The 24380-nt window shown below is 42.6% G+C and overlaps 1 protein-coding gene across 1 annotated transcript in view; it reads left to right on the forward strand.

The window, feature by feature from the left end:
• Window positions 1–24380, forward strand: part of LOC138670262 (uncharacterized) — a 107786-nt gene that overhangs the window by 32359 nt on the left and 51047 nt on the right. The window contains exons 5-6 of the mRNA XM_069757444.1: window positions 9290–9326; window positions 24309–24337. Of these exons, the coding sequence (XP_069613545.1) occupies window positions 9290–9326; window positions 24309–24337 (66 nt within the window). The remainder of the gene's footprint in view (window positions 1–9289; window positions 9327–24308; window positions 24338–24380) is intronic.

Consider the following 24380-nt stretch of genomic DNA (forward strand, 5'->3'; position numbering starts at 1 on the left):
CCCTGGAACCAATTTAAAAGTGCCTACAGCCAGCCCAAGTTTGTTATGTTAGGCCTTGGAAGCCTGTCTGCGGTCACTCCTTCCACTAGGCCTCCACTGACCACACCACTGCTGTCCGTGTACCCCTGGAACCAATTTAAAATTGCCTACAGCCATGTGTTATTATTTTAGGCCTTCGATGCCTGTCTGCGGTCACTCCTTCCACTAGGCCTCCACTGACCACACCACTGCTGCCCGTGTACCCCTGGAACCAATTTAAAATTGCCTACAGCCAGCCCAATTTTTTCATTTTAGGCCTTCGATGCCTGTCTGCGGTCCATTCTTTCAACTACTACTACACTGACCAGGTCACTGCTGCCCGTGTACCCCTGGAACCAATTTAAAATTGCCTACAGCCATGTGTTATTATTTTAGGCCTTCGATGCCTGTCTGCGGTCACTCCTTCCACTAGGCCTCCACTGACCACACCACTGCTGTCCGTGTACCCCTGGAACCAATTTAAAATTGCCTACAGCCATGTGTTATTATTTTAGGCCTTCGATGCCTGTCTGCGGTCCATTCTTTCAACTACTACTACACTGACCAGGGCACTGCTGGCCGTGTTACCCTGGAACCAATTTAAAAGTGCCTACAGTCAGCCCAATTTTGTTATGTTAGGCCTTGGAAGCCTGTCTGCGGTCACTCCTTCCACTAGGCCTCCACTGACCACACCACTGCTGTCCGTGTACCCCTGGAACCAATTTAAAATTGCCTACAGCCATGTGTTATTATTTTAGGCCTTCGATGCCTGTCTGCGGTCCATTCTTTCAACTACTACTACACTGACCAGGGCAATGCTGGCCGTGTTACCCTGGAACCAATTTAAAAGTGCCTACAGTCAGCCCAATTTTGTTATGTTAGGCCTTCGAAGACTGTCTGCCGTCACTCCTTCCACTAGACTTCCACTGACCATACACTGCTGCCCATGTACCCCTGGAACCAATTTAAAGTGCCTACAGCCAGCCCAATTTTGTTATGTTAGGCCTTCGAAGCCTGTCTGCGGTCACTCCTTCCACTAGACTTCCACTGACCAGACCACTGCTGCCCGTGTACCCCTGGAACCAATTTAAAAGTGCCTACAGCCAGCCCAAGTTTGTTATGTTAGGCCTTGGAAGCCTGTCTGCGGTCACTCCTTCCACTAGACTTCCACTGACCAGACCACTGCTGCCCGTGTACCCCTGGAACCAATTTAAAAGTGCCTACAGCCAGCCCAAGTTTGTTATGTTAGGCCTTCGAAGCCTGTCTGCGGTCCATTCTTTCAACTACTACTACACTGACCAGGTCACTGCTGCCCGTGTACCCCTGGAACCAATTTAAAAGTGCCTACAGCCAGCCCAAGTTTGTTATGTTAGGCCTTGGAAGCCTGTCTGCGGTCACTCCTTCCACTAGACTTCCACTGACCAGACCACTGCTGCCCGTGTACCCCTGGAACCAATTTAAAAGTGCCTACAGCCAGCCCAATTTTTTTATTTTAGGCCTTCGATGCCTGTCTGCGGTCCATTCTTTCAACTACTACTACACTGACCAGGGCACTGCTGGCCGTGTACCCCTGGAACCAACATCAGAAAATATAAAAATAAGTATTTTGCTTATAAAAAAGAAAATACTGGTGAGATATCAAATGCAGACATTTTAACATTAAAAACAAACACACAACTAAAATCTGGTACAGTACTAAAAATGGCCACCAGCTACAATTACTTTCTCCTGCAAGTAGTTAACTGAAAGTTTTTTTAAATTGAAAACACACATATGGCATCCACCGAGTGTTGTCCTGTCGCGTCTTCTTTATATTATTGCCGAGAAGATGCAAAATAATGAAAATAATAAAATCATTAATTACCAAAATAATAGAGAAAGTCAACACCACATTGCAAATAAACATTCATTCCAAATAAAGAAGCAGGGCGCGTCCGAGGGTGAGTATATACCTAATAAGAATCTAATCACCCTCGGACGCGCAATGCTTATTTCCAACAGCCTTCCTTCCTAAGAATCAGCCCTTCCGTCGTGTAGAGAGACGTTGTGTTACACTCCAAGGTGTTCCCCAGGTTGCCTTTCCTGAGCTTCGATCTTCCGGCTCTCGTTTAGTAGTTCTTGGAAACTACACTGCATTAGGCCTTCAAATTGGGTATGGGGTGTAGAGAGAGGGTGTGTTACACTCCAAGGTGTTCCCCAGGTTGCCTTTCCTGAGCTTCGATATTCCGGCTCTCGTTTAGTAGTTGTCGGAAACTACGCTGCATTAGGCCTACAAATTGGGTATGGGGTGTAGAGAGAGGGTTTGTTACACTCCAAGGTGTTCCCCAGGTTGCCTTTCCTGAGCTTCGATCTTCCGGCTCTCGTTTAGTAGTTGTTGGAAACTACGCTGCATTAGGCCTTCAAATTGGGTATGGGGTGTAGCGAGAGGGTGTGTTACACTCCAAGGTGTTCCCCAGGTTGCCTTTCCTGAGCTTCGATCTTCCGGCTCTCGTTTAGTAGTTCTTGGAAACTACACTGCATTAGACCTTCAAATTGGGTATGGGGTGTAGAGAGAGGGTGTGTTACACTCCAAGGTGTTCCCCAGGTTGCCTTTCCTGAGCTTCGAAATTCCGGCTCTCGTTTAGTAGTTGTTGGAAACTACACTGCATTAGGCCTACAAATTTGGTATGGGGGAAACATTGGCGCATCTGCGGTCCCTCCTTCCTCTAGGCCTCCACTGACCTGTCTACTGCTGCCCGTGTTCCCCTGGAACCAATTTTAAATTGCCTACAGGCAGCCCAATTTATTATGTTAGGGCTTCGAAGCCTGTCTGCGGTCCCTCCTTCCACTAGGCCTCCACTGACCTGTCTACTGCTGCCCGTGTACCCCTTGAACCAACATCATAAAATAAAAAAAAAAGGATTTTGCTTATAAAAAAGAAAATACTGGTGAGATATCAAATGCAGACATTTTGACATTAAAAACAAACAAACAGCTAAAATCTGGTACAGTACTAAAAATGGCCACCAGCTACAATTACTTTCTCCTGCAAGTAGTTAACTGAAAGGTTTTTTAAATTGAAAACACACATATGGCATCCACCGAGTGTTGTCCTGTCGCGTCTTCTTTATATTATTGCCGAGAAGATGCAAAATAATGAAAATAATAAAATCATTAATTACCAAAATAATAGAGAAAGTCAACACCACATTGCAAATAAACATTCATTCCAAATAAAGAAGCAGGGCGCGTCCGAGGGTGAGTATATACCTAATAAGAATCTAATCACCCTCGGACGCGCAATGCTTATTTCCAACAGCCTTCCTTCCTAAGAATCATCCCTTCCGTGGTGTAGAGAGACGTTGTGTTACACTCCAAGGTGTTCCCCAGGTTGCCTTTCCTGAGCTTCGATCTACCGGCTCTCGTTTAGTAGTTGTTGGATACTACGCTGCATTAGGCCTTCAAATTGGGTATGGGGTGTAGAGAGATGGTGTGTTCCACTCCAAGGTGTTCCCCAGGTTGCCTTTCCTGAGCTTCGATCTTCCGGCTCTCGTTTAGTAGTTCTTGGAAACTACACTGCATTAGGCCTTCAAATTGGGTATGGGGTGTAGAGAGAGGGTGTGTTACACTCCAAGGTGTTCCCCAGGTTGCCTTTCCTGAGCTTCGATATTCCGGCTCTCGTTTAGTAGTTATCGGAAACTACGCTGCATTAGGCCTACAAATTGGGTATGGGGTGTAGAGAGAGGGTGTGTTACACTCCAAGGTGTTCCCCAGGTTGCCTTTCCTGAGCTTCGATATTCCGGCTCTCGTTTAGTAGTTGTCGGAAACTACGCTGCATTAGGCCTACAAATTGGGTATGGGGTGTAGAGAGAGGGTTTGTTACACTCCAAGGTGTTCCCCAGGTTGCCTTTCCTGAGCTTCGATCTTCCGGCTCTCGTTTAGTAGTTGTTGGAAACTACGCTGCATTAGGCCTTCAAATTGGGTATGGGGTGTAGCGAGAGGGTGTGTTACACTCCAAGGTGTTCCCCAGGTTGCCTTTCCTGAGCTTCGATCTTCCGGCTCTCGTTTAGTAGTTCTTGGAAACTACACTGCATTAGACCTTCAAATTGGGTATGGGGTGTAGAGAGAGGGTGTGTTACACTCCAAGGTGTTCCCCAGGTTGCCTTTCCTGAGCTTCGAAATTCCGGCTCTCGTTTAGTAGTTGTTGGAAACTACACTGCATTAGGCCTTCAAATTGGGTATGGGGTGTAGAGAGAGGGTGTGTTACACTCCAAGGTGTTCCCCAGGTTGCCTTTCCTGAGCTTCGATATTCCGGCTCTCGTTTAGTAGTTATCGGAAACTACGCTGCATTAGGCCTACAAATTGGGTATGGGGTGTAGAGAGAGGGTGTGTTACACTCCAAGGTGTTCCCCAGGTTGCCTTTCCTGAGCTTCGATATTCCGGCTCTCGTTTAGTAGTTGTCGGAAACTACGCTGCATTAGGCCTACAAATTGGGTATGGGGTGTAGAGAGAGGGTTTGTTACACTCCAAGGTGTTCCCCAGGTTGCCTTTCCTGAGCTTCGATCTTCCGGCTCTCGTTTAGTAGTTGTTGGAAACTACGCTGCATTAGGCCTTCAAATTGGGTATGGGGTGTAGCGAGAGGGTGTGTTACACTCCAAGGTGTTCCCCAGGTTGCCTTTCCTGAGCTTCGATCTTCCGGCTCTCGTTTAGTAGTTCTTGGAAACTACACTGCATTAGACCTTCAAATTGGGTATGGGGTGTAGAGAGAGGGTGTGTTACACTCCAAGGTGTTCCCCAGGTTGCCTTTCCTGAGCTTCGAAATTCCGGCTCTCGTTTAGTAGTTGTTGGAAACTACACTGCATTAGGCCTACAAATTTGGTATGGGGGAAACATTGGCGCATCTGCGGTCCCTCCTTCCTCTAGGCCTCCACTGACCTGTCTACTGCTGCCCGTGTTCCCCTGGAACCAATTTTAAATTGCCTACAGGCAGCCCAATTTATTATGTTAGGGCTTCGAAGCCTGTCTGCGGTCCCTCCTTCCACTAGGCCTCCACTGACCTGTCTACTGCTGCCCGTGTACCCCTTGAACCAACATCATAAAATAAAAAAAAAAGGATTTTGCTTATAAAAAAGAAAATACTGGTGAGATATCAAATGCAGACATTTTGACATTAAAAACAAACAAACAGCTAAAATCTGGTACAGTACTAAAAATGGCCACCAGCTACAATTACTTTCTCCTGCAAGTAGTTAACTGAAAGGTTTTTTAAATTGAAAACACACATATGGCATCCACCGAGTGTTGTCCTGTCGCGTCTTCTTTATATTATTGCCGAGAAGATGCAAAATAATGAAAATAATAAAATCATTAATTACCAAAATAATAGAGAAAGTCAACACCACATTGCAAATAAACATTCATTCCAAATAAAGAAGCAGGGCGCGTCCGAGGGTGAGTATATACCTAATAAGAATCTAATCACCCTCGGACGCGCAATGCTTATTTCCAACAGCCTTCCTTCCTAAGAATCAGCCCTTCCGTCGTGTAGAGAGACGTTGTGTTACACTCCAAGGTGTTCCCCAGGTTGCCTTTCCTGAGCTTCGATCTTCCGGCTCTCGTTTAGTAGTTCTTGGAAACTACACTGCATTAGACCTTCAAATTGGGTATGGGGTGTAGAGAGAGGGTGTGTTACACTCTAAGGTGTTCCCCAGGTTTCCTTGCCATTGCTTCGGTCTTCCGACTCTCGTTTAGTAGTTGTAGAAAAGTACACTGCATTAGGCCATACAAAATGGGTATGGGGTGGAGAGAGATGGTGTGTTACACTCCAAGGTGTTCCCCAGGTTGCCTTTCCTGAGCTTCTATCTTCAGGCTCTCATTAAATTGTGGTTAAATGGAACAACTGCATTTGGCGTACTAGTTGGTTTGGGGCCTACTATCGGTGTCTGCCACTCCTTGCTGTTCTCCTCCACTGAACAAAGCTGTGCCGCCTGTTTACTACGGTTGCCAATTTTGAACTGCATTTCGACTACTTACTGATTTGGCCCTACTCTCTGTGTCAGCCTCTCATTCCAGTTGTCCTCCACTGCAATGCCCCCTGGTTATTCCTGTGTTACCAATTTTGAACTGCATTTAGCCCACTTTCTTCTTTGGGCCTATATCTGTGTTTCCACTTCATCGTGCCCATTGCCCAGCCAGTGATAGATGAGTCTGCTGGTACATTGACCCATAACGCAACATTCCCCGTGCACGCTACACAACAACATTGTGACCCTGCTGAAAGTCAGGTTGCTCTTCCCGCATACCATACCACCTTACACGGGGACAAAGAGGAAGGTGCAGATGAAAGTGCAGGTTCCTTCATCAGGTGGGGGGAGGAATACTAGTTGGCGACGTCACTGGCACAGGGCCTCTCATAGTACGCAAAAGTGTTGCTGCCGGTGGGAGGCGCCCCCGCCGTGCAAACACACCGCTGTACTTTGAGGGGCCCTGTGCCAGTGCCAATGCCAACGAGTGGGCCCCCCCTGCTTGCTCAGGTTCACAGCACTTGCAAAGTTGAAATACTTACCTCTCCCTGCTCCACTGCCGTGACGTGGTCCAGATTTCCTGGGCCCACTAATTACTTGAACCAGCCCTACCCCCCACAACTTTAGCCAAATGACCCCCAATTTCAAATGCCTTCCAATTATTATAAGGTAAATTACGCTTGACAAGCTTCATTAAGAAGAATGGATGGTTTTGACATTAAAATGGGCACTCTAGGTGTTTTCCTGGCCCCCACTCACTGCCGACTATGCTGCCCCATTGACTTGCATTGGGTTTCGTGTTTCGGTCGATCCCGACTTTACGTCATAATCGGCCGATTTCACTCGACCCGACTTTGGACATAGTCGGGTTTCGCAAAACCCGGCTCGACTCTAAAAAGGTCAAGGTCGCTCAACTCTAATCAAGAGCCATTAAATCAAAATGCTGTTAAGCAGAGGTGTTAAGTAGCCATAGTGCTAAGGACATAATGCTACCAGATACACAGCATAGTATCAAATATACAAACACATAAACATGATTAATGAATATACACATAGTTAGCACGGCACACAATATTACCTCAGTAGACAATCCAGGGACCCACCACACACGATGAAATGCTTCATCCAGGCCAAATGTTATACCATTATACCAAAACTGTTGTAGCTGTTTTTGTTCTGACCCAAAGTCAAACTGACCGATCACCAGTGAGATCAAATTAAAAGATTAGGCCCTCAAAAATAACGACCGTTCGGGGAAAATAATGCACACTTGTGTTCAAAACAATTCTGTTTCTTCTTCTGTGAATGTTTCTTATTCCATTTACACATGATGTAGTTCTCATTTAGCCCCTTAATGACCGCCAATACGTCTTTTAACTGACCTGAGATATAAGGGAATAGCATCCCCATACAGGAGACAATTCAGCAGTTGTCGGTTGTGCACTATAGGTGACAACATGCTGCATTAGCCATGATCAGTGTTTGCACCATCCAAATCTGTTTAACCCATTAGATGCTGCTGTCAATAGTGACTACATCATGTAACTGGTTAACAGAGTGTGGGAGCTTCCTCTTTATCCCAATTGGTGCCCTCAGATCATGATTGTGTGGTCCTGATGTTTGTCATGGCAATTCATGACCAAATAGCGGCCTTACAATCTGCCAGCTGTTGTAACTTGTTCAGAAGTTAGCGGCATTTAGGTGGTAAAAATGCTCTTTTTCATTTCTGTCATGCCACTTTACATTAATTCCTGAAAATCACCTGAAGGGTTAATAAACTACCTGACTGAAGTTTTCAATATTTCAGGGGGGGGGCTGTTTTCAAAATGGTATAACGTTTGGGGGTTTCCTAATATGTGGGACCCCTAAAGGCACTTCAAACATTGATAGGTCCCTAAAAAAATAAATTTTGCAAATTTCCTAGAAAAAATTACTGCTACATTTTTAAACTTCCTAAAATGCTGACAAAATAAAAGAACATTTTACAAACGGTGCTGATGTAAAGCAGACATCAGGGAAATGTTATTTATTAAGGTTTTGCTGTGGTATGACTATCTAGCGTAAAGGGATAATCATTAAAAATTTGAAAGTTGCTAATTTTTTAACATTTTTCTCAAATTTGGATATTTTTTATAGGTAAGCACAAAACATATCGACCTAAACTTACTGTTATCATAAAGTATAATGTGTCACGAAAAAACAGTCTCAAAATCACTGGGATTTGTTGAAGCATTCCAGAGTTATTACCATATAGAGTGACACTGGTCAGATTTTTAAAAATTTGGCTCTGTCACTAAGTGGTTGAAAATCTACATTCACCACCTCCCCCGTTACCCATGTTGTGAAAAGTTTATCAGATACCCATAACACAGTGTGACAAAGTCACTGGCAAAGTGCTGGAGGGGAGATATGTTTCACTGAGGTTATTAGCTTCAAACCCAGAAGTTTGCTCCAGCACACTATGTGTTGAGAGGGGTTAATCGGCCATTTTAAGGGCTGGGTTGTTTGTGGACAACCATAGAGCGGGTGGGAGGTTGTCCAACTTTTCTCCACCCCAAGGTGTGGTCTGGGGTTTAAATAATCGGCCTTTTTAGTCATTCGATGTTCTGTGTGTTTGGTGTGTTTGGAGAGAGTAACTCCAGGAAAGTGCTTGTGTTGGTGCTGACCTGAACCATGAGTTTTTGCTAACCCTGAGTGGGCGGATCCCTGCAGATGTATGGACTGTGAGATATCGTTTTGTTTTCTGTTTTGCCCAAAGGGCAGTGTTTATTTTTACTTCATCATGGTTTATGTAGCATGCTTAGTAATAAACCAGTGAAGGGCTTAAAGAGACAGTGTTCCCTTGTCTACCTCCGTACACCACTGAGTCAGCTGATATACCACAACAGTTTTTGCAGAACCTCAAAACATTGCTTATGAGAAAATAAAGTATTATATGAAGTATGAAATCCTTGACTATGAGTCAGTAAGACTATTAGGCTGGTTAATACTAAACAAAATGTAGAACAGAGAGGAAAAACCAATCAATATCAATTTATCTCTTTTGTAAATGGAATAACATTTTCCACAGGGTTAGGGCATTAAGAAGAACATAATGTTGAAGTTTTTTTCCAGTTACTGACATGCATCACCCAACTTTCAAAATATATTGCATTTTTCAACAAAGAAGAATGTGCCATACTAACATTACTTGTAATAAAGAAATGAGAATGTAGTAATGTGGGAACAATTAGTTTGGTATTTTGTTTCAATAATTGAATTATTTTCAGCCAGAAGGATAGAAATAAAGAATGAAGATCAAACAAAGTAAGTTTTTCTATATTACGTACTTTTTTTGCAAATCTGTGTTGATGAACCCCATAATATTCATTGCAAATTATCTACAGAAATAATATCAAATACATAATATGTTATCCTTTAGTTAAAGAAGCACTACCATTAAGTTTTTTACTCATTAAATGTGTGTGTAGACATGCAAGTAATGTAGTGTGTGTAATTAATATACTCACCTACTACTGCTCTCTTCAATGTCCAGCGCCATTCTTTTCCTCTTTTCAATGACATCACTACAATCGATACTAACCGGATCACTCTTCACTCTATAAACTTTCAGGAGCTGGAAGTCTCTTTTAGGTTATGTGCACACGTTGCAGATTTTTTTGCAGATCTGCAGCGTTTTTTCGAGCCGCATTGCTCTAAGGGTAGAGCAACTAAGGGTAGCTCAAGCAATGTTAATCAATGGGAATCCAGAATTGGTGAGCACATGATGCGGAAAATTAAGCACTGATTCACAGCGTTTTATTTTCCACAGCATGTCAATTCTTTTTGCGGATCTGCAGCATTTCTGCACCCATTGACTTCATTGAGTCAGTCAAATTCGCAGCTATACCCCAAGTGTAAAAAGGTCTGTGGATCAGCTGTGGATTTGCGTGCCAAAAACACTACGGAAAGGAAGGAGGAAGAGTGTGTGGGTGGAGAATATGTGTGTGGGCGGAGACTATGTGTGAGCAGAAAATATGTGCGGGTCTGTCTGTGTCTGCCTGCGGGTGTCTGTCTGCAGGTGTCTGTGTGTGTCTGTGTGGGTGTCTGTGCGACTGTCTGTGGCTGTGTGCGGGTGTATCCAGCTGTGTGCGAGTGTCTGTGTGTATGCGGGTGCCTCTCTACTATGTCTACTACTCCCATCCGGCTATGTCTGCTGTCACATTTAATAGTGACTGCATGAGCTGATGATGGAACAGTAGTTCCATCATCCAGCGACTGTGTATAATTGTAAAACAAAAAATAAATTCATACTCACCAAACACCTAATCCCCAATGCCTGTATCTCATGCAACAAAAATAAAATAATAAGCCACGAACTCCGGTGAACTCTCAGTGATACACTGCTGGAGCAATTATCTCCTGTCAGTGTATCGCCAGTGGCCGGGTAGAGCAGTCACATCTCCTGACGTAACTGTTCTATACGTGAGATTGTCGTGGGACACTCGGTAAATAGACTACATTGGACAGGGAGTATTTATGTTTGTTTATTATTTTATTTTTGCTGCAGGAGATCGAGGGAGTCAGAGTTAAGGTGATGCAGTAAGTAGTTAATTACTAATTAATAGAGAAGTCTGTGTGATTATTTCAATTAAAGGATTTTATTCTGGCCGTGTCTATATTTACCATATAACTATAGGATTAGTAAAGGATAAGTGTCTTATTTGCACTTCTCCATTACTTAGCCATGGTTTTGATGTCACATGACAATACAAAGGTGTCATCAACCCCACAAATATTAACCCACTTGCCACCGCTACAGGGCAAGTGTGAAGAGCGAGGCTAAGTGCCAGAATTGGCACATCTATAAGATGCGCCATTTCTGGGGCGGCTGAGAGCTGATGTTTTTAGCCTGAGGGGGTGCCAGTATACATGGCCCCTTCCCAGGCTATTAATATCAGCCTGCAGTTGTCTGCCTAGCCTTTGCTGGTTCGATTTTATAGGGGACCCCATGTCAATTTTATTCTGGGGTTCACCTGTAAACTAGCCAGAAAAGGCTAAGCAAACATCTATGCTCTGATATTAATAGCCTGGGATCCTTTATGGCTATTGGCTCCCTCCCAGAATATTAACATCAACCCTCAGCCATCAGCATTCCCTCTGCTGGTTATGTTAATTATGCAGGAGCCCACGCATTTTTAAAAAAAAAATTTTGGGAAAACTAAACAGATATTGCTTTTCAAGCAAATTTTTTTTTGTGTGTGTGTCTTTTATTTAACTCTTTATGTACCATTTTATTAATGAGGGTATCTGGCTCATATATATATATATATATATATACATATATATATATGTATATATACTGTATATATATATATACATATATATATATATATAATACGCTGCTCAAAAAATAAAGGGAACACTAAAATACCGCATCTTAGATATCACTGAATGAAATATTTCAGTTGCAAATCTTTATTCATTACATAGTGGAATGTGTTGAGAACAATAAAACATGAAAAATGATCAATGTAAATCAGAATGAATATCCCATGGAGGTCTGGATTTGGAATGATACTCAAAATCAAAGTGGAAAATCAAATTACAGGCTGATCCAACTTCAGTAGAAACACCTCAAGACAAGGAAATGATGCTCAATAGTGTGTGTGGCCTCCACATGGCTGTATGACCTCCCTCCAATGCCTGGGCATGCTCCTGATCAGGCGGAGGATGGTCTCCTGAGGGATCTCCTCCCAGACCTGGACTAAAGCACCGCCAACTCATGGACAGTCTGTGGTGCAACGTGACGTTGGTGGATGGTGCGAAACATGATGTCCCAGATGTGTTCAATCGGATTCAGGTCTGGGGAATGGGCAGGCCAGTCCATAGCTTCAATGACTTCATCTTGTAAAACTGCTGACACACTCCAGCCACATGAGGTCTGGCATTGTCCTGCATTATATAATTAAAACACACTAGATATATAAGGGTATAATATGTATAAAATCTACAAAATATAAAAAAATATAGAAATATAAATAAGATGATATAAAATCAAGGTACCCCAACACACCAATGTGTCAAAAGTGTAGTATAACACTACTAGACACTAAGAAGAAAATCATGCTCGTAGCATGGTAGAAGGTCAGAAATACAAATCACAACAGAGATATAAATAGATTAATTTTTATTATTTATTGCATGGTAACAATATATTAAAATTAATTGGATATTAAAAACAATTTCATTATATATACATGTATGTAATATTTTGTGCTCATACCTATTTGGCTACCATTATATGTGTTTTTATACCTGTAAAGACTGAATATATAGAAAAAAGGCACTAAAAAAATATACAGGGGGTATATCTGGCAAAATGTGCAAAAAAGACCTATATGTGCAATAATATATAGCAATGCGCTTATAAAAGGAGCACCTACTAAAGTGCTGTAGTGGAAAAAGTGCTAGTGCAATAAGTGCAAAAAAAAGACGCGCGTCGGGGTGCATCATACCGCACTGGCTATCCACTTAGTACCGCATACATATCAAAGTAAGTGACTGTATATATTGTTTTAACTAGCAGCACCTTATATACCTTAAGCTTTTTTTTGCACTTATTGCACTAGCACTTTTTCCACTACAGCACTTTAGTTGGTGCTCCTTTTATAAGCGCATTGCTATATATTATTGCACATATAGGTCTTTTTTGCACATTTTGCCAGATATACCCCCTGTATATTTTTTTAGTGCCTTTTTTCTATATATTCAGTCTTTACAGGTATAAAAACACATATAATGGTAGCCAAATAGGTATGAGCACAAAATATTACATACATGTATATATAATGAAATAGTTTTTAATATCTAATTAATTTTAATATATTGTTATCATGCAATAAATAATAAAAATTAATCTATTTATATCTCTGTTGTGATTTGTATTTCTGACCTTCTACCATGCTACGAGCACGATTTTCTTCTTATTGTCCTGCATTAGGAGGAACCCAGGGCCAACCGCACAAGCATATGGTCTCACAAGGGGTCTGAGGACTTCATCTCGGTACCTAATGGCAGTCAGGCTACCTCTGGCGAGCACGTGGAGGGCTGTGAAGCCCTCCAAAGAAATGCCACCCCACACCATTACTGACCCACTGCCAAACCGGTCATGCTGAAGGATGTTGCAGGCAGCACAACCCCCAACTGTGGATGTCGGGCACTCAGACCATCCTCATGGAGATGGTTTCTAACCATTTGTGCAGACACATGCACATTTGTGGCCTGCTGGAGGTCATTTTGCAGGGCTCTGGCAGTGCTCCTCCTGTTCCTCCTTGCACAAAGGCTGAGTTAGCGGTCCTGCTGCTGGGTTGTTGCCCTCCTACAGCCCCCTCCACGTCTCCTGGTGTACTGGCCTGTCTCCTGGTAGTGCCTCCAGCCTCTGGATGCTATGCTGACAGACACAGCAAACCTTCTTGCCACAGCTCGCATTGGTGTGCCATCATGGATGAGCTGCACTACCTCAGCCACTTGTGTGGGTTGTAGAGTCTGTCTCATGCTACCACGAGTGAGAAAGCACAACCAACATTCAAAAGTGACCAAAACATCAGCCAGAAAGCATTGGTACTGAAATGTGGTCTGTGGTCCCCACCTGCAGAACCACTCCTTTATTGAGGGTGTCTTGATAATTGCCAATAATTTCCATCTGTTGTCTATTCCATTTGCACAACAGCATGTGAAATTGATTGTCAAACAGTGTTGCTTCCTAAGTGGACAGTTTGATTTCACAGGAGTTTGATTTACTTGGAGTTATATTCTGTTGTTTAAGTGTTCCCTTTATTTTTTTGAGCAGTGTATATTCACTTATACTTGATTTGTGTGTGTAAACATTATATTTTTACATGGTATGTAATGATATTATGGTCTTCAATGGAGAATGAAAAAGAAGAGGTTGGACAAGTAAATAACCTCACAATTCTTTTTTTTGTTAAATAATATATCTTTACTAGCTGAAGAGCCCGGCGTTGCCTGGGCATAGTAAATATCTGTGGTTAGTTATAGCACGTCACTTCTCTTATTTTCCCATTACGCCTCTCATTTTCCCAATCACATCTTTAATTTTCCCGCTCACATCTCTCATTTTCTCCCTCACACCTCTCATTTTCTCCCTCACTCCTCTCATTCCCGCCTAACACTTGTCATTTCGACCTCACATCTGTCATTTTCCGATCACTACACTATTTTCCCTCACTCCTCTCATTTTGCACTCACACCTTTTCATTTTCACCTCACACCTCTCATTTTCACCTCAGTATATACATGTTTGTCATCTCCCTTATATATAGTATACACCTGTATGTCATCTCCTGTATATAGTATATACCTGTATGTCATCTCCCCTGTATATAGTATATATCTGCTGTGTGTCATCTCCCCTGTATATAGTATATACCTGTATGTCATCTCCTACTATATATAGTATATACCTGTATGTCATCTCCTCCTATATATAGTATATACCTGTATGTCATCTCCTCCTATATATAGTATATACCTGTATGTCATCTCCTTCTATATATAGTATATACCTGTATGTCATCTCCTCCTGTATATAGTATATACCTGTGTGTCATCTCCCCTGTATATAGTATATATCTGTGTGTCATCTCCTCCTGTATATAGTATATACCTGTATGTCATCTTCTATATATAGCATATACTTGTATGTCATCTCCTCCTGTATATAGTATATACCTGTAGGTAATCTGCTCCTGTATATAGTATATACCTGTGTGTCATCTCCCCTGTATATAGTATATATCTGTGTGTCATCTCCTCCTGTATATAGTATATACCTGTATGTCATCTTCTATATATAGCATATACTTGTATGTCATCTCCTCCTGTATATAGTATATACCTGTAGGTAATCTGCTCCTGTATATAGTATATACCTGTGTGTCATCTCCTCCTGAATTTAGTATATACCTGTGTGTCATCTCCTCCTGTATATAGTATATACCTGTATGTCATCTCCTCCTGTATATAGTATGTACCTGTATGTCATCTCCTCCTTTATATAGTATATACCTGTGTGTCATCTCTCCTGTATATAGTATATATCTGTGTGTCATCTCCCCTGTATATAGTATATACCTGTGTGATCTCCTGTATTAGACCTCGTTAACACGTTATTTGCTCAGTATTTTTACCTCAGTATTTGTAAGATAAATTGGCAGCCTGATAAATCCCCAGCCAACAGGAAGCCCTCCCCCTGGCAGTATATATTAGCTCACACATACACATAATAGACAGGTCATGTGACTGACAGCTGCCGTATTTCCTATATCGTACATTTGTTGCTCTTGTAGTTTGTCTGCTTATTAATCAGAATTTTATTTTTGAAGGCTAATACCAGACTTGTGTGTGTTTTAGGGCGAGTTTCGTTTGTCAAGTTGTGTGTGTTGAGTTGTGTGTGGCGACATGCATGTAGCAACTTTTGTGAGATGAGTTTTGTGTGGCAACATGCGTGTAGCAACTTTTTGTGTGTCGAGTTGCATGTGACAGGTTAGTGTAGCAAGTTGTGTGCAGCAAGTTTTGCGCATGGCGAGTTTTGCGCGTGGTGAGTTTTATGTCTGGTGCCTTTTGAGTATGTGCAAGTTTTGTGTGAGGCAACTTTTGCATGTGTTGCAAATTTTGTGCATATGGCAATTTTTCCGCATGTGCAAGTTTTGCGTGTGGCGAGTTATCCATGAGGTGAGTTTTGCACTTGTGGCGAGTTTTGCGTGAGCCTATTTTTTGCATGTGGCGAGTTTTGCGCGTGGTGAGTTTTGAGCGGCGACTTTTGTGTTTCGACTTTTATGTGGCGAGGTTGGCGTATGTGTGGTGAAATGTGTGCTGAGGGTGGTATATGTGTTCAAGCACGTGGTAGTGTATGGTGCATTTTGTGTGTGTGTTCATATCCCCGTGTGGTGAGTATCCCATGTCGGGGCCCCACCTTAGCAACTGATCGGTATATACTCTTTTGCGCCATCGCTCTCATTCTTTAAGTCCCCCTTGTTCACATCTGGCAGCTGTCAATTTGCCTCCAACACTTTTCCTTTCACTTTTCCCCATTATGTAGAAAGGGGAAAAATAGTTTGGTGAATTGGAAAGCGCAGAGTTAAAATTTCACCTCACAACATAGCCTATGACGCTCTCAGGGTCCAGACGTGTGACTGTGCAAAATTTTGTTTCTGTAGCTGTGACGCCTCCAACACTTTTCCTTTCACTTTTTTCCCCATTATGTAGATAGGGGCAAAATTGTTTGGTGAATTGGAAAGCGCGGGGTTAAAATTTCACCTCACAACGTAGCCTATGACGCTCTCAGGGTCCAGACGTGTGGCTGTGCAAAATTTTGTTTCTGTAGCTGCGACGCCTCCAACACTTTTCCTTTCACTTTTTTCCCCATTATGTAGATAGGGGCAAAATTGTTTGGTGAATTGGAACATGCGGGGTTAAAATTTCACCTCACAACGTAGCCTATGACGCTCTCGGGGTCCAGACGTGTGACTGTGCAAAATTTTGTGGCTGTAGCTGCGACGGTGCAGATGCCAATCCCGGACATACACACACACATACACACACACACACATTCAGCTTTATATAGTAGACTAGCTGAAGAGCCCGGCGTTGCCTGGGCATAGTAAATATCCGTGGTTAGTTATAGCACGTCACTTCTCTTATTTTCCCATCACGCCTCTCATTTTCCCCCTCACATCTCTCATTTTCTCCTTCACACCTCTCATTTTCTCCCTCACTCCTCTCATTCCCCACTAACACTTGTCATTTCGACCTCATATCTGTCATTTTCCGATCACTACACTATTTTCCCTCACTCCTCTCATTTTGCACTCACACCTTTTCATTTTCACCTCACACCTCTCATTTTCACCTCAGTATATACATGTTTGTCATCTCCCTTATATATAGTATACACATGTATGTCATCTCCTGTATATAGTATATACCTGTATGTCATCTCCCCTGTATATAGTATATACCTGCTGTGTGTCATCTCCCCTGTATATAGTATATACCTGTATGTCATCTCCTCCTATATATAGTATATACCTGTATGTCATCTCCTCCTATATATAGTATATACCTGTATGTCATCTCCTCCTATATATAGTATATACCTGTATGTCATCTCCTTCTATATATAGTATATACCTGTATGTCATCTCCTCCTGTATATAGTATATACCTGTGTGTCATCTCCCCTGTATATAGTATATATCTGTGTGTCATCTCCTCCTGTATATAGTATATACCTGTATGTCATCTTCTATATATAGCATATACCTGTATGTCATCTCCTCCTGTATATAGTATATACCTGTAGGTAATCTGCTCCTGTATATAGTATATACCTGTGTGTCATCTCCTCCTGAATTTAGTATATACCTGTATGTCATCTCCTCCTGTATATAGTATGTACCTGTATGTCATCTCCTCCTCTATATAGTATATACCTGTGTGTTATCTCTCCTGTATATAGTATATATCTCTGTGTCATCTCCCCTGTATATAGTATATACCTGTGTGATCTCCTGTATTAGACCTCGTTAACACGTTATTTGCTCAGTATTTTTACCTCAGTATTTGTAAGATAAATTGGCAGCCTGATAAATCCCCAGCCAACAGGAAGCCCTCCCCCTGGCAGTATATATTAGCTCACACATACACATAATAGACAGGTCATGTGACTGACAGCTGCTGTATTTCCTATATCGTACATTTGTTGCTCTTGTAGTTTGTCTGCTTATTAATCAGATTTTTATTTTTGAAGGCTAATACCAGAGTTGTGTGTGTTTTAGGGCGAGTTTCGTTTGTGAAGTTGTGTGTGTTGAGTTGTGTGTGGCGACATGCATGTAGCGACTTTTGTGAGATGAGTTTTGTGTGGCAACATGCGTGAAGCAACTTTTTGTGTGTCGAGTTGCATGTAACAGGTTAGTGTAGCAAGTTGTGTGCAGCAAGTTTTGCGCATGGCGAGTTTTGCGCGTGGTGAGTTTTATGTCTGGTGCCTTTTGAGTATGTGCAAGTTTTGTGTGAGGCAACTTTTGCATGTGTTGCAAATTTTGTGCATGTGGCAATTTTTCCACGTGTGCAAGTTTTGCGTGTGGCGAGTTTTCCATGAGGTGAGTTTTGCACTTGTGGCGAGTTTTGCGTGAGCCTATTTTTTGCATGTGGCGAGTTTTGCGCGTGGCGAGTTTTGAGCGGCGACTTTTGTGTTTCGACTTTTATGTGGCGAGGTTGGTGTATGTGTGGTGAAATGTGTGCTGAGGGTGGTATATGTGTTCAAGCACGTGGTAGTGTGTGGTGCATTTTGTGTGTGTGTTCATATCCCCATGTGTGGTGAGTATCTCATGTCGGGGCCCCACCTTAGCAACTGATCGGTATATACTCTTTTGCGCCATCGCTCTCATTCTTTAAGTCCCCCTTGTTCACATCTGGCAGCTGTCAATTTGCCTCCAACACTTTTCCTTTCACTTTTCCCCATTATGTAGATAGGGGCAAAATTGTTTGGTGAATTGGAAAGCGCGGGGTTAAAATTTCACCTCACAACGTAGCCTATGACACTCTCAGGGTCCAGACGTGTGACTGTGCAAAATTTTGTTTCTGTAGCTGCGACGTCTCCAACACTTTTCCTTTCACTTTTTTCCCCATTATGTAGATAGGGGCAAAATTGTTTGGTGAATTGGAAAGCGCGGGGTTAAAATTTCACCTCACAACGTAGCCTATGACGCTATCAGGGTCCAGACGTGTGACTGTGCAAAATTTTGTTTCTGTAGCTGCGACGCCTCCAACACTTTTCCTTTCACTTTTTTCCCCATTATGTAGATAGGGTCAAAATTGTTTGGTGAATTGGAACGCGCGCGGTTAAAATTTCGCCTCACAATATAGCCTATGACGCTCTCGGGGTCCAGTCGTGTGACTGTGCAAAATTTTGTGGCTGTAGCTGCGACGGTGCAGATGCCAATCCCGGACATACACACACACATACACACACACACACACACATTCAGCTTTATATAGTAGACTAGCTGAAGAGCCCGGCGTTGCTTGGGCATAGTAAATATCTGTGGTTAGTTATAGCACGTCACTTCTCTTATTTTCCCATCACGCCTCTCATTTTCCCAATCACATCTTTAATTTTCCCCCTCACATCTCTCATTTTCTCCCTCACACCTCTCATTTTCTCCCTCACTCCTCTCATTCCCGCCTAACACTTGTCATTTCGACCTCACATCTGTCATTTTCCGATCACTACACTATTTTCCCTCACTCCTCTCATTTTGCACTCACACCTTTTCATTTTCACCTCACACCTCTCATTTTCACCTCAGTATATACATGTTTGTCATCTCCCTTATATATAGTATACACCTGTATGTCATCTCCTGTATATAGTATATACCTGTATGTCATCTCCCCTGTATATAGTATATACCTGCTGTGTGTCATCTCCCCTGTATATAGTATATACCTGTATGTCATCTCCTCCTATATATAGTATATACCTGTATGTCATCTCCTCCTATATATAGTATATACCTGTATGTCATCTCCTCCTATATATAGTATATACCTGTATGTCATCTCCTTCTATATATAGTATATACCTGTATGTCATCTCCTCCCGTATATAGTATATACCTGTGTGTCATCTCCCCTGTATATAGTATATATCTGTGTGTCATCTCCTCCTGTATATAGTATATACCTGTATGTCATCTTCTATATATAGCATATACCTGTATGTCATCTCCTCCTGTATATAGTATATACCTGTAGGTAATCTGCTCCTGTATATAGTATATACCTGTGTGTCATCTCCTCCTGTATATAGTATATACCTGTGTGTCATCTCTCCTGTATATAGTATATATCTGTGTGTCATCTCCCCTGTATATAGTATATACCTGTGTGATCTCCTGTGTTAGACCTCGTTCACACGTTATTTGCTCAGTATTTTTACCTCAGTATTTGTAAGATAAATTGGCAGCCTGATCCCCAGCCAACAGGAAGCCCTCCCCCCTGGCAGTATATATTAGCTCACACATACACATAATAGACAGGTCATGTGACTGACAGCTGCCGTATTTCCTATATGGTACATTTGTTGCTCTTGTAGTTTGTCTGCTTATTAATCAGATTTTTATTTTTGAAGGCTAATACCAGAGTTGTGTGTGTTTTAGGGCGAGTTTCGTTTGTCAAGTTGTGTGTGTTGAGTTGTTTGTGGCGACATGCATGTAGCGACTTTTGTGAGATGAGTTTTGTGTGGCAACATGCGTGTAGCAACTTTTTGTGTGTCGAGTTGCATGTGACAGGTTAGGGTAGCAAGTTGTGTGCAGCAAGTTTTGCGCATGGCGAGTTTTGCGCGTGGTGAGTTTTATGTCTGGTGCCTTTTGAGTATGTGCAAGTTTTGTGTGAGGCAACTTTTGCATGTGTTGCAAATTTTGTGCATGTGGCAATTTTTCCGCGTGTGCAAGTTTTGCGTGTGGCGAGTTATCCATGAGGTGAGTTTTGCACTTGTGGCGCGTTTTGCGTGAGCCTAGTTTTTGCATGTGGCGAGTTTTGCGCGTGGTGAGTTTTGAGCGGCGACTTTTGTGTTTCTACTTTTATGTGGCGAGGTTGGTGTATGTGTGGTGAAATGTGTGCTGAGGGTGGTATATGTGTTCAAGCACGTGGTAGTGTGTGGCGCATTTTGTGTGTGTGTGTTCATATCCCCATGTGTGGTGAGTATCTCATGTCGGGGCCCCACCTTAGCAACTGTACGGTATATACTCTTTGGCGCCATCGCTCTCATTCTTTAAGTCCCCCTTGTTCACATCTGGCAGCTGTAAATTTGCCTCCTACACTTTTCCTTTCACTTTTCCCCATTATGTAGATAGGGGCAAAATTGTTTGGTGAATTGGAAAGCGCGGAGTTAAAATTTCACCTCACAACATAGCCTATGATGCTCTCAGGGTCCAGACATGTGACTGTGCAAAATTTTGTGGCTGTAGCTGCGACGCCTCCAACACTTTTCATTTCACTTTTTCCCCATTATGTAGATAGGGGAAAAATGGTTTGGTGAATTGGAAAGCGCGGGGTTAAAATTTCACCTCACAACGTAGCCTACGACGCTCTCAGGGTCCAGACATGTGACTGTGCATAATTTTGTTTCTGTAGCTGCGACGCCTCCAACACTTTTCCTTTCACTTTTTTCCCCATTATGTAGATAGGGGCAAAATTGTTTGGTGAATTGGAACGTGCGGGGTTAAAATTTCGCCTCACAACATAGCCTATGACGCTCCCGGGGTCCAGACGTGTGACTGTGCAAAATTTTGTGGCTGTAGCTGCGACGGTGCAGATGCCAATCCCGGACATACACACACACATACACACACACACACATTCAGCTTTATATAGTAGATTTAGCATGCAAATCTGCAGACAAATCTTCAGAGAAAACCGCATGAAAATCTGCATCAAATCTGCATCAAAAATGCATAAAACCGCACAGATTTTCAACTGCGTTTTCTGTCAAGAGAGTAAGAATCCGGGCAGAATTTTACAACAGCATATCCGCAACATGCACACATATCCTAACAATGAAAGCCTATAGAGCCTCATTCTGACTCTCCATAGGGTTACATTACAGGAGCCACTTTCGGGTAATGAAGAGTGCAGTGTGAGCCGGCCTGTCTGCAGAGTGGTGACATCACCCAGAAGAGGAGAAGACGGCGCTGGACACCGGAGAGAGCAGCGGTATGTGAGTATATTAATACACTCACACTATATTACTAAAATTTAAGTATTTTGCTCTTTACTCCTTCAGTATTATGTCTTGTAAAAAAAAATCTGTTTACTAAGAGAGCTTTAGCAAATCTTGAGAATAATGTTGTAGTTCAAGATTTTGTACCACCAGTGCTGGACCCTCTCACAGACACAAGAATGGGGCTGTGCAGATTGACATCTGAATGGAGTCTCGTTAACAAAGAATGGAGCAGCGCACATGCTGGAACTCTACAAAATCCTATTTTCTGTACTGATGGAGGTTCCTAAGCTGCAAAACCTAGTGATCAGCAAACTATTACCTATCCTCTAGTTCAGGGGTGGGGGGACCTCAGGCCCCAGGGCCATTTAGGGCCCTTGATGTCCTTTTATCAGGCCCCCCGGGCAGATTCTCAGGGACCGCATTCTTGGGCAGGGAGGTGTATTTTGATTACAGCCTGCTCATTAATTTCTTCTTGCTCTGTTAGCACACACACATGCAGTGTTCACTACTGAACACTGAAGGGCATGCAATGAAAGATTACGTCCTGACACCAGTGCCAGAGTCAGGATGTACTTTGTGGGCAGAGTTTGTACAGACCCTGAAGGATGGAATAAATATCCAAATGGCCCTTGGCAGAAAAAAGATTCCCCACCCCTGTTCTAGTTATATGATAACTTTCAAACTTGGTAACCTGTCAGCTAAAAGATAAAAATCAGTATTTACCTGCTGTTAAAGGGATAAACTGCAGGTAAATACCATTTTAAACATGTGTGGAAATCTAAAGAGAAGTGCAGCTACAGAAGAGATTATGAAGTTATATTCTATCTGCAGAAATTTTCACCAAGTCATTGGGGAGGTGCCAAGGCAGTGAACAGTCAACATTCCTACAGTAATCACTTCCCCTTTTCTCTGACTGAGAAACAGTATTCCCCTGCAGATTATCATTATTGCTACTGGTACATACTGTTTTTTTGTTGATAGGTTACATTTAAAGGGAACCTGTCACCCCCAAAATCGAGGGTGAGCTAAGGCCACCGGCATCAGTGGCGTATCCACAGCATTCTGGAATGCTGTAGATAAGCCCCGATGTATCCTAAAAGATGAGAAAAAGAGGTTATATTATACTCACCTGGGCGGGCGGTCCGATCCGGTGGGCGTGCGGTCCGGTCCGCGGCCTCCCATCTTCTTAGGATGATATCCTCTTCTGGTCTTCATGCTAGGGCTCCGGCGCAGGCGTACTTTGCCCTGTTCAGGGCAGAGCAAAGTACTGCAGTGCGCAGGCACCGGGAAAGGTCAGAGAGGCCCAGCACCTGTGCATTGCAGTACTTTGCTCTGCACTCAACAGGGCAGACAAAGTACGCCTGCGCCGGAGCCGCAGCGTGAAGACTAGAAGAGGACGTCATCTGATGAAGATGGGAGGTGCCGGACTGGATCGCGACACCCATCGGACCGGATCGGGACCGCCCCTGGGTGACTATAATCTAACCTCTTTTTCTTATCTTTTAGGATACATCGGGGAATCTGCAGAATGCTGCAGATAAGCCCCTGATGCTGGTGGGCTTAGCTCACCCTCGATTTTGGGGGTGACAGGTTCCTTTTAAAGCTTAAGAGGGCTATTTGCTTATGATTAAAGGGGTTGTTTACTATTTGGACACCCTCTTCTCAATTCTCATATTTCCTCATAAAATAATAACACTTATACTTACCTCTCCTGAAGATCGCTTAAGATTGTTATGTCAGGCGATCCCTGCCACCAATCAGTGCTGGTTTCACTCTCCCCGCCTTTGAACAACTCACATACTGTACACCCAGAGATAGTGAGAGCTGCAGCTCTCTTATTTTCTCTGGATGTATGTGCACTGATTGACCTCAGGGATTGCATAGCATAACAATGTTATGCGATCCCCATAAGAGGAGAGTATAAGTGATATTATTTTACAAAGAGGAAATATGAGGATTGCTAAGATGGTGTCTGAGTGGTGGACAACCCCTTAATCCACACATAATTCTTTTAGATTGAGAGTTCTGCTGATGGCACTAAAAGGAACTAACTGATATCTCTGGACTAAGCTGGTGACGCACAAATATTTTTCCTGCCTTCACACAACATTTGAAATCTAACATAATTTCATCCATTGACATCAATCTTCAAATGTGTTCATGGTTGTGCCCATTTCTGCACAATGAGAGCTGCACTCTGTTGTGGATCTCTGCTTTATCAAATAGAGGGGATCCCCTCCTTTGACATCTATATGGCATAATGTAGAATACAAAATGTTGTACATTTTACTCTATGAACATTTAATTTAAAAATTAATAAAATATATATTTTATTTATTGGTGGCTATACTCTCATAACTGAAAGATAGCTTTATGTGGGCAAGAATAGTCCAAATTATCTAGTGAGCTACAGGGTGTTTACATGGCTATCTTGTTACAAAATCATTACATAGCTCTATCTATGGTATTCAGCTAATCTGATGCTATCATTCTCAATACAGGAATAACCAGGAGCCATTAAGAGTGAACTGTGAGTATTATTTCTTAATAGCAAATAAGCTGATGCAGATAAA

Source organism: Ranitomeya imitator, chromosome 3, assembly GCF_032444005.1.
Source record: "Ranitomeya imitator isolate aRanImi1 chromosome 3, aRanImi1.pri, whole genome shotgun sequence".
In the NCBI taxonomy this organism is placed as follows: Eukaryota; Metazoa; Chordata; class Amphibia; order Anura; family Dendrobatidae; genus Ranitomeya; species Ranitomeya imitator.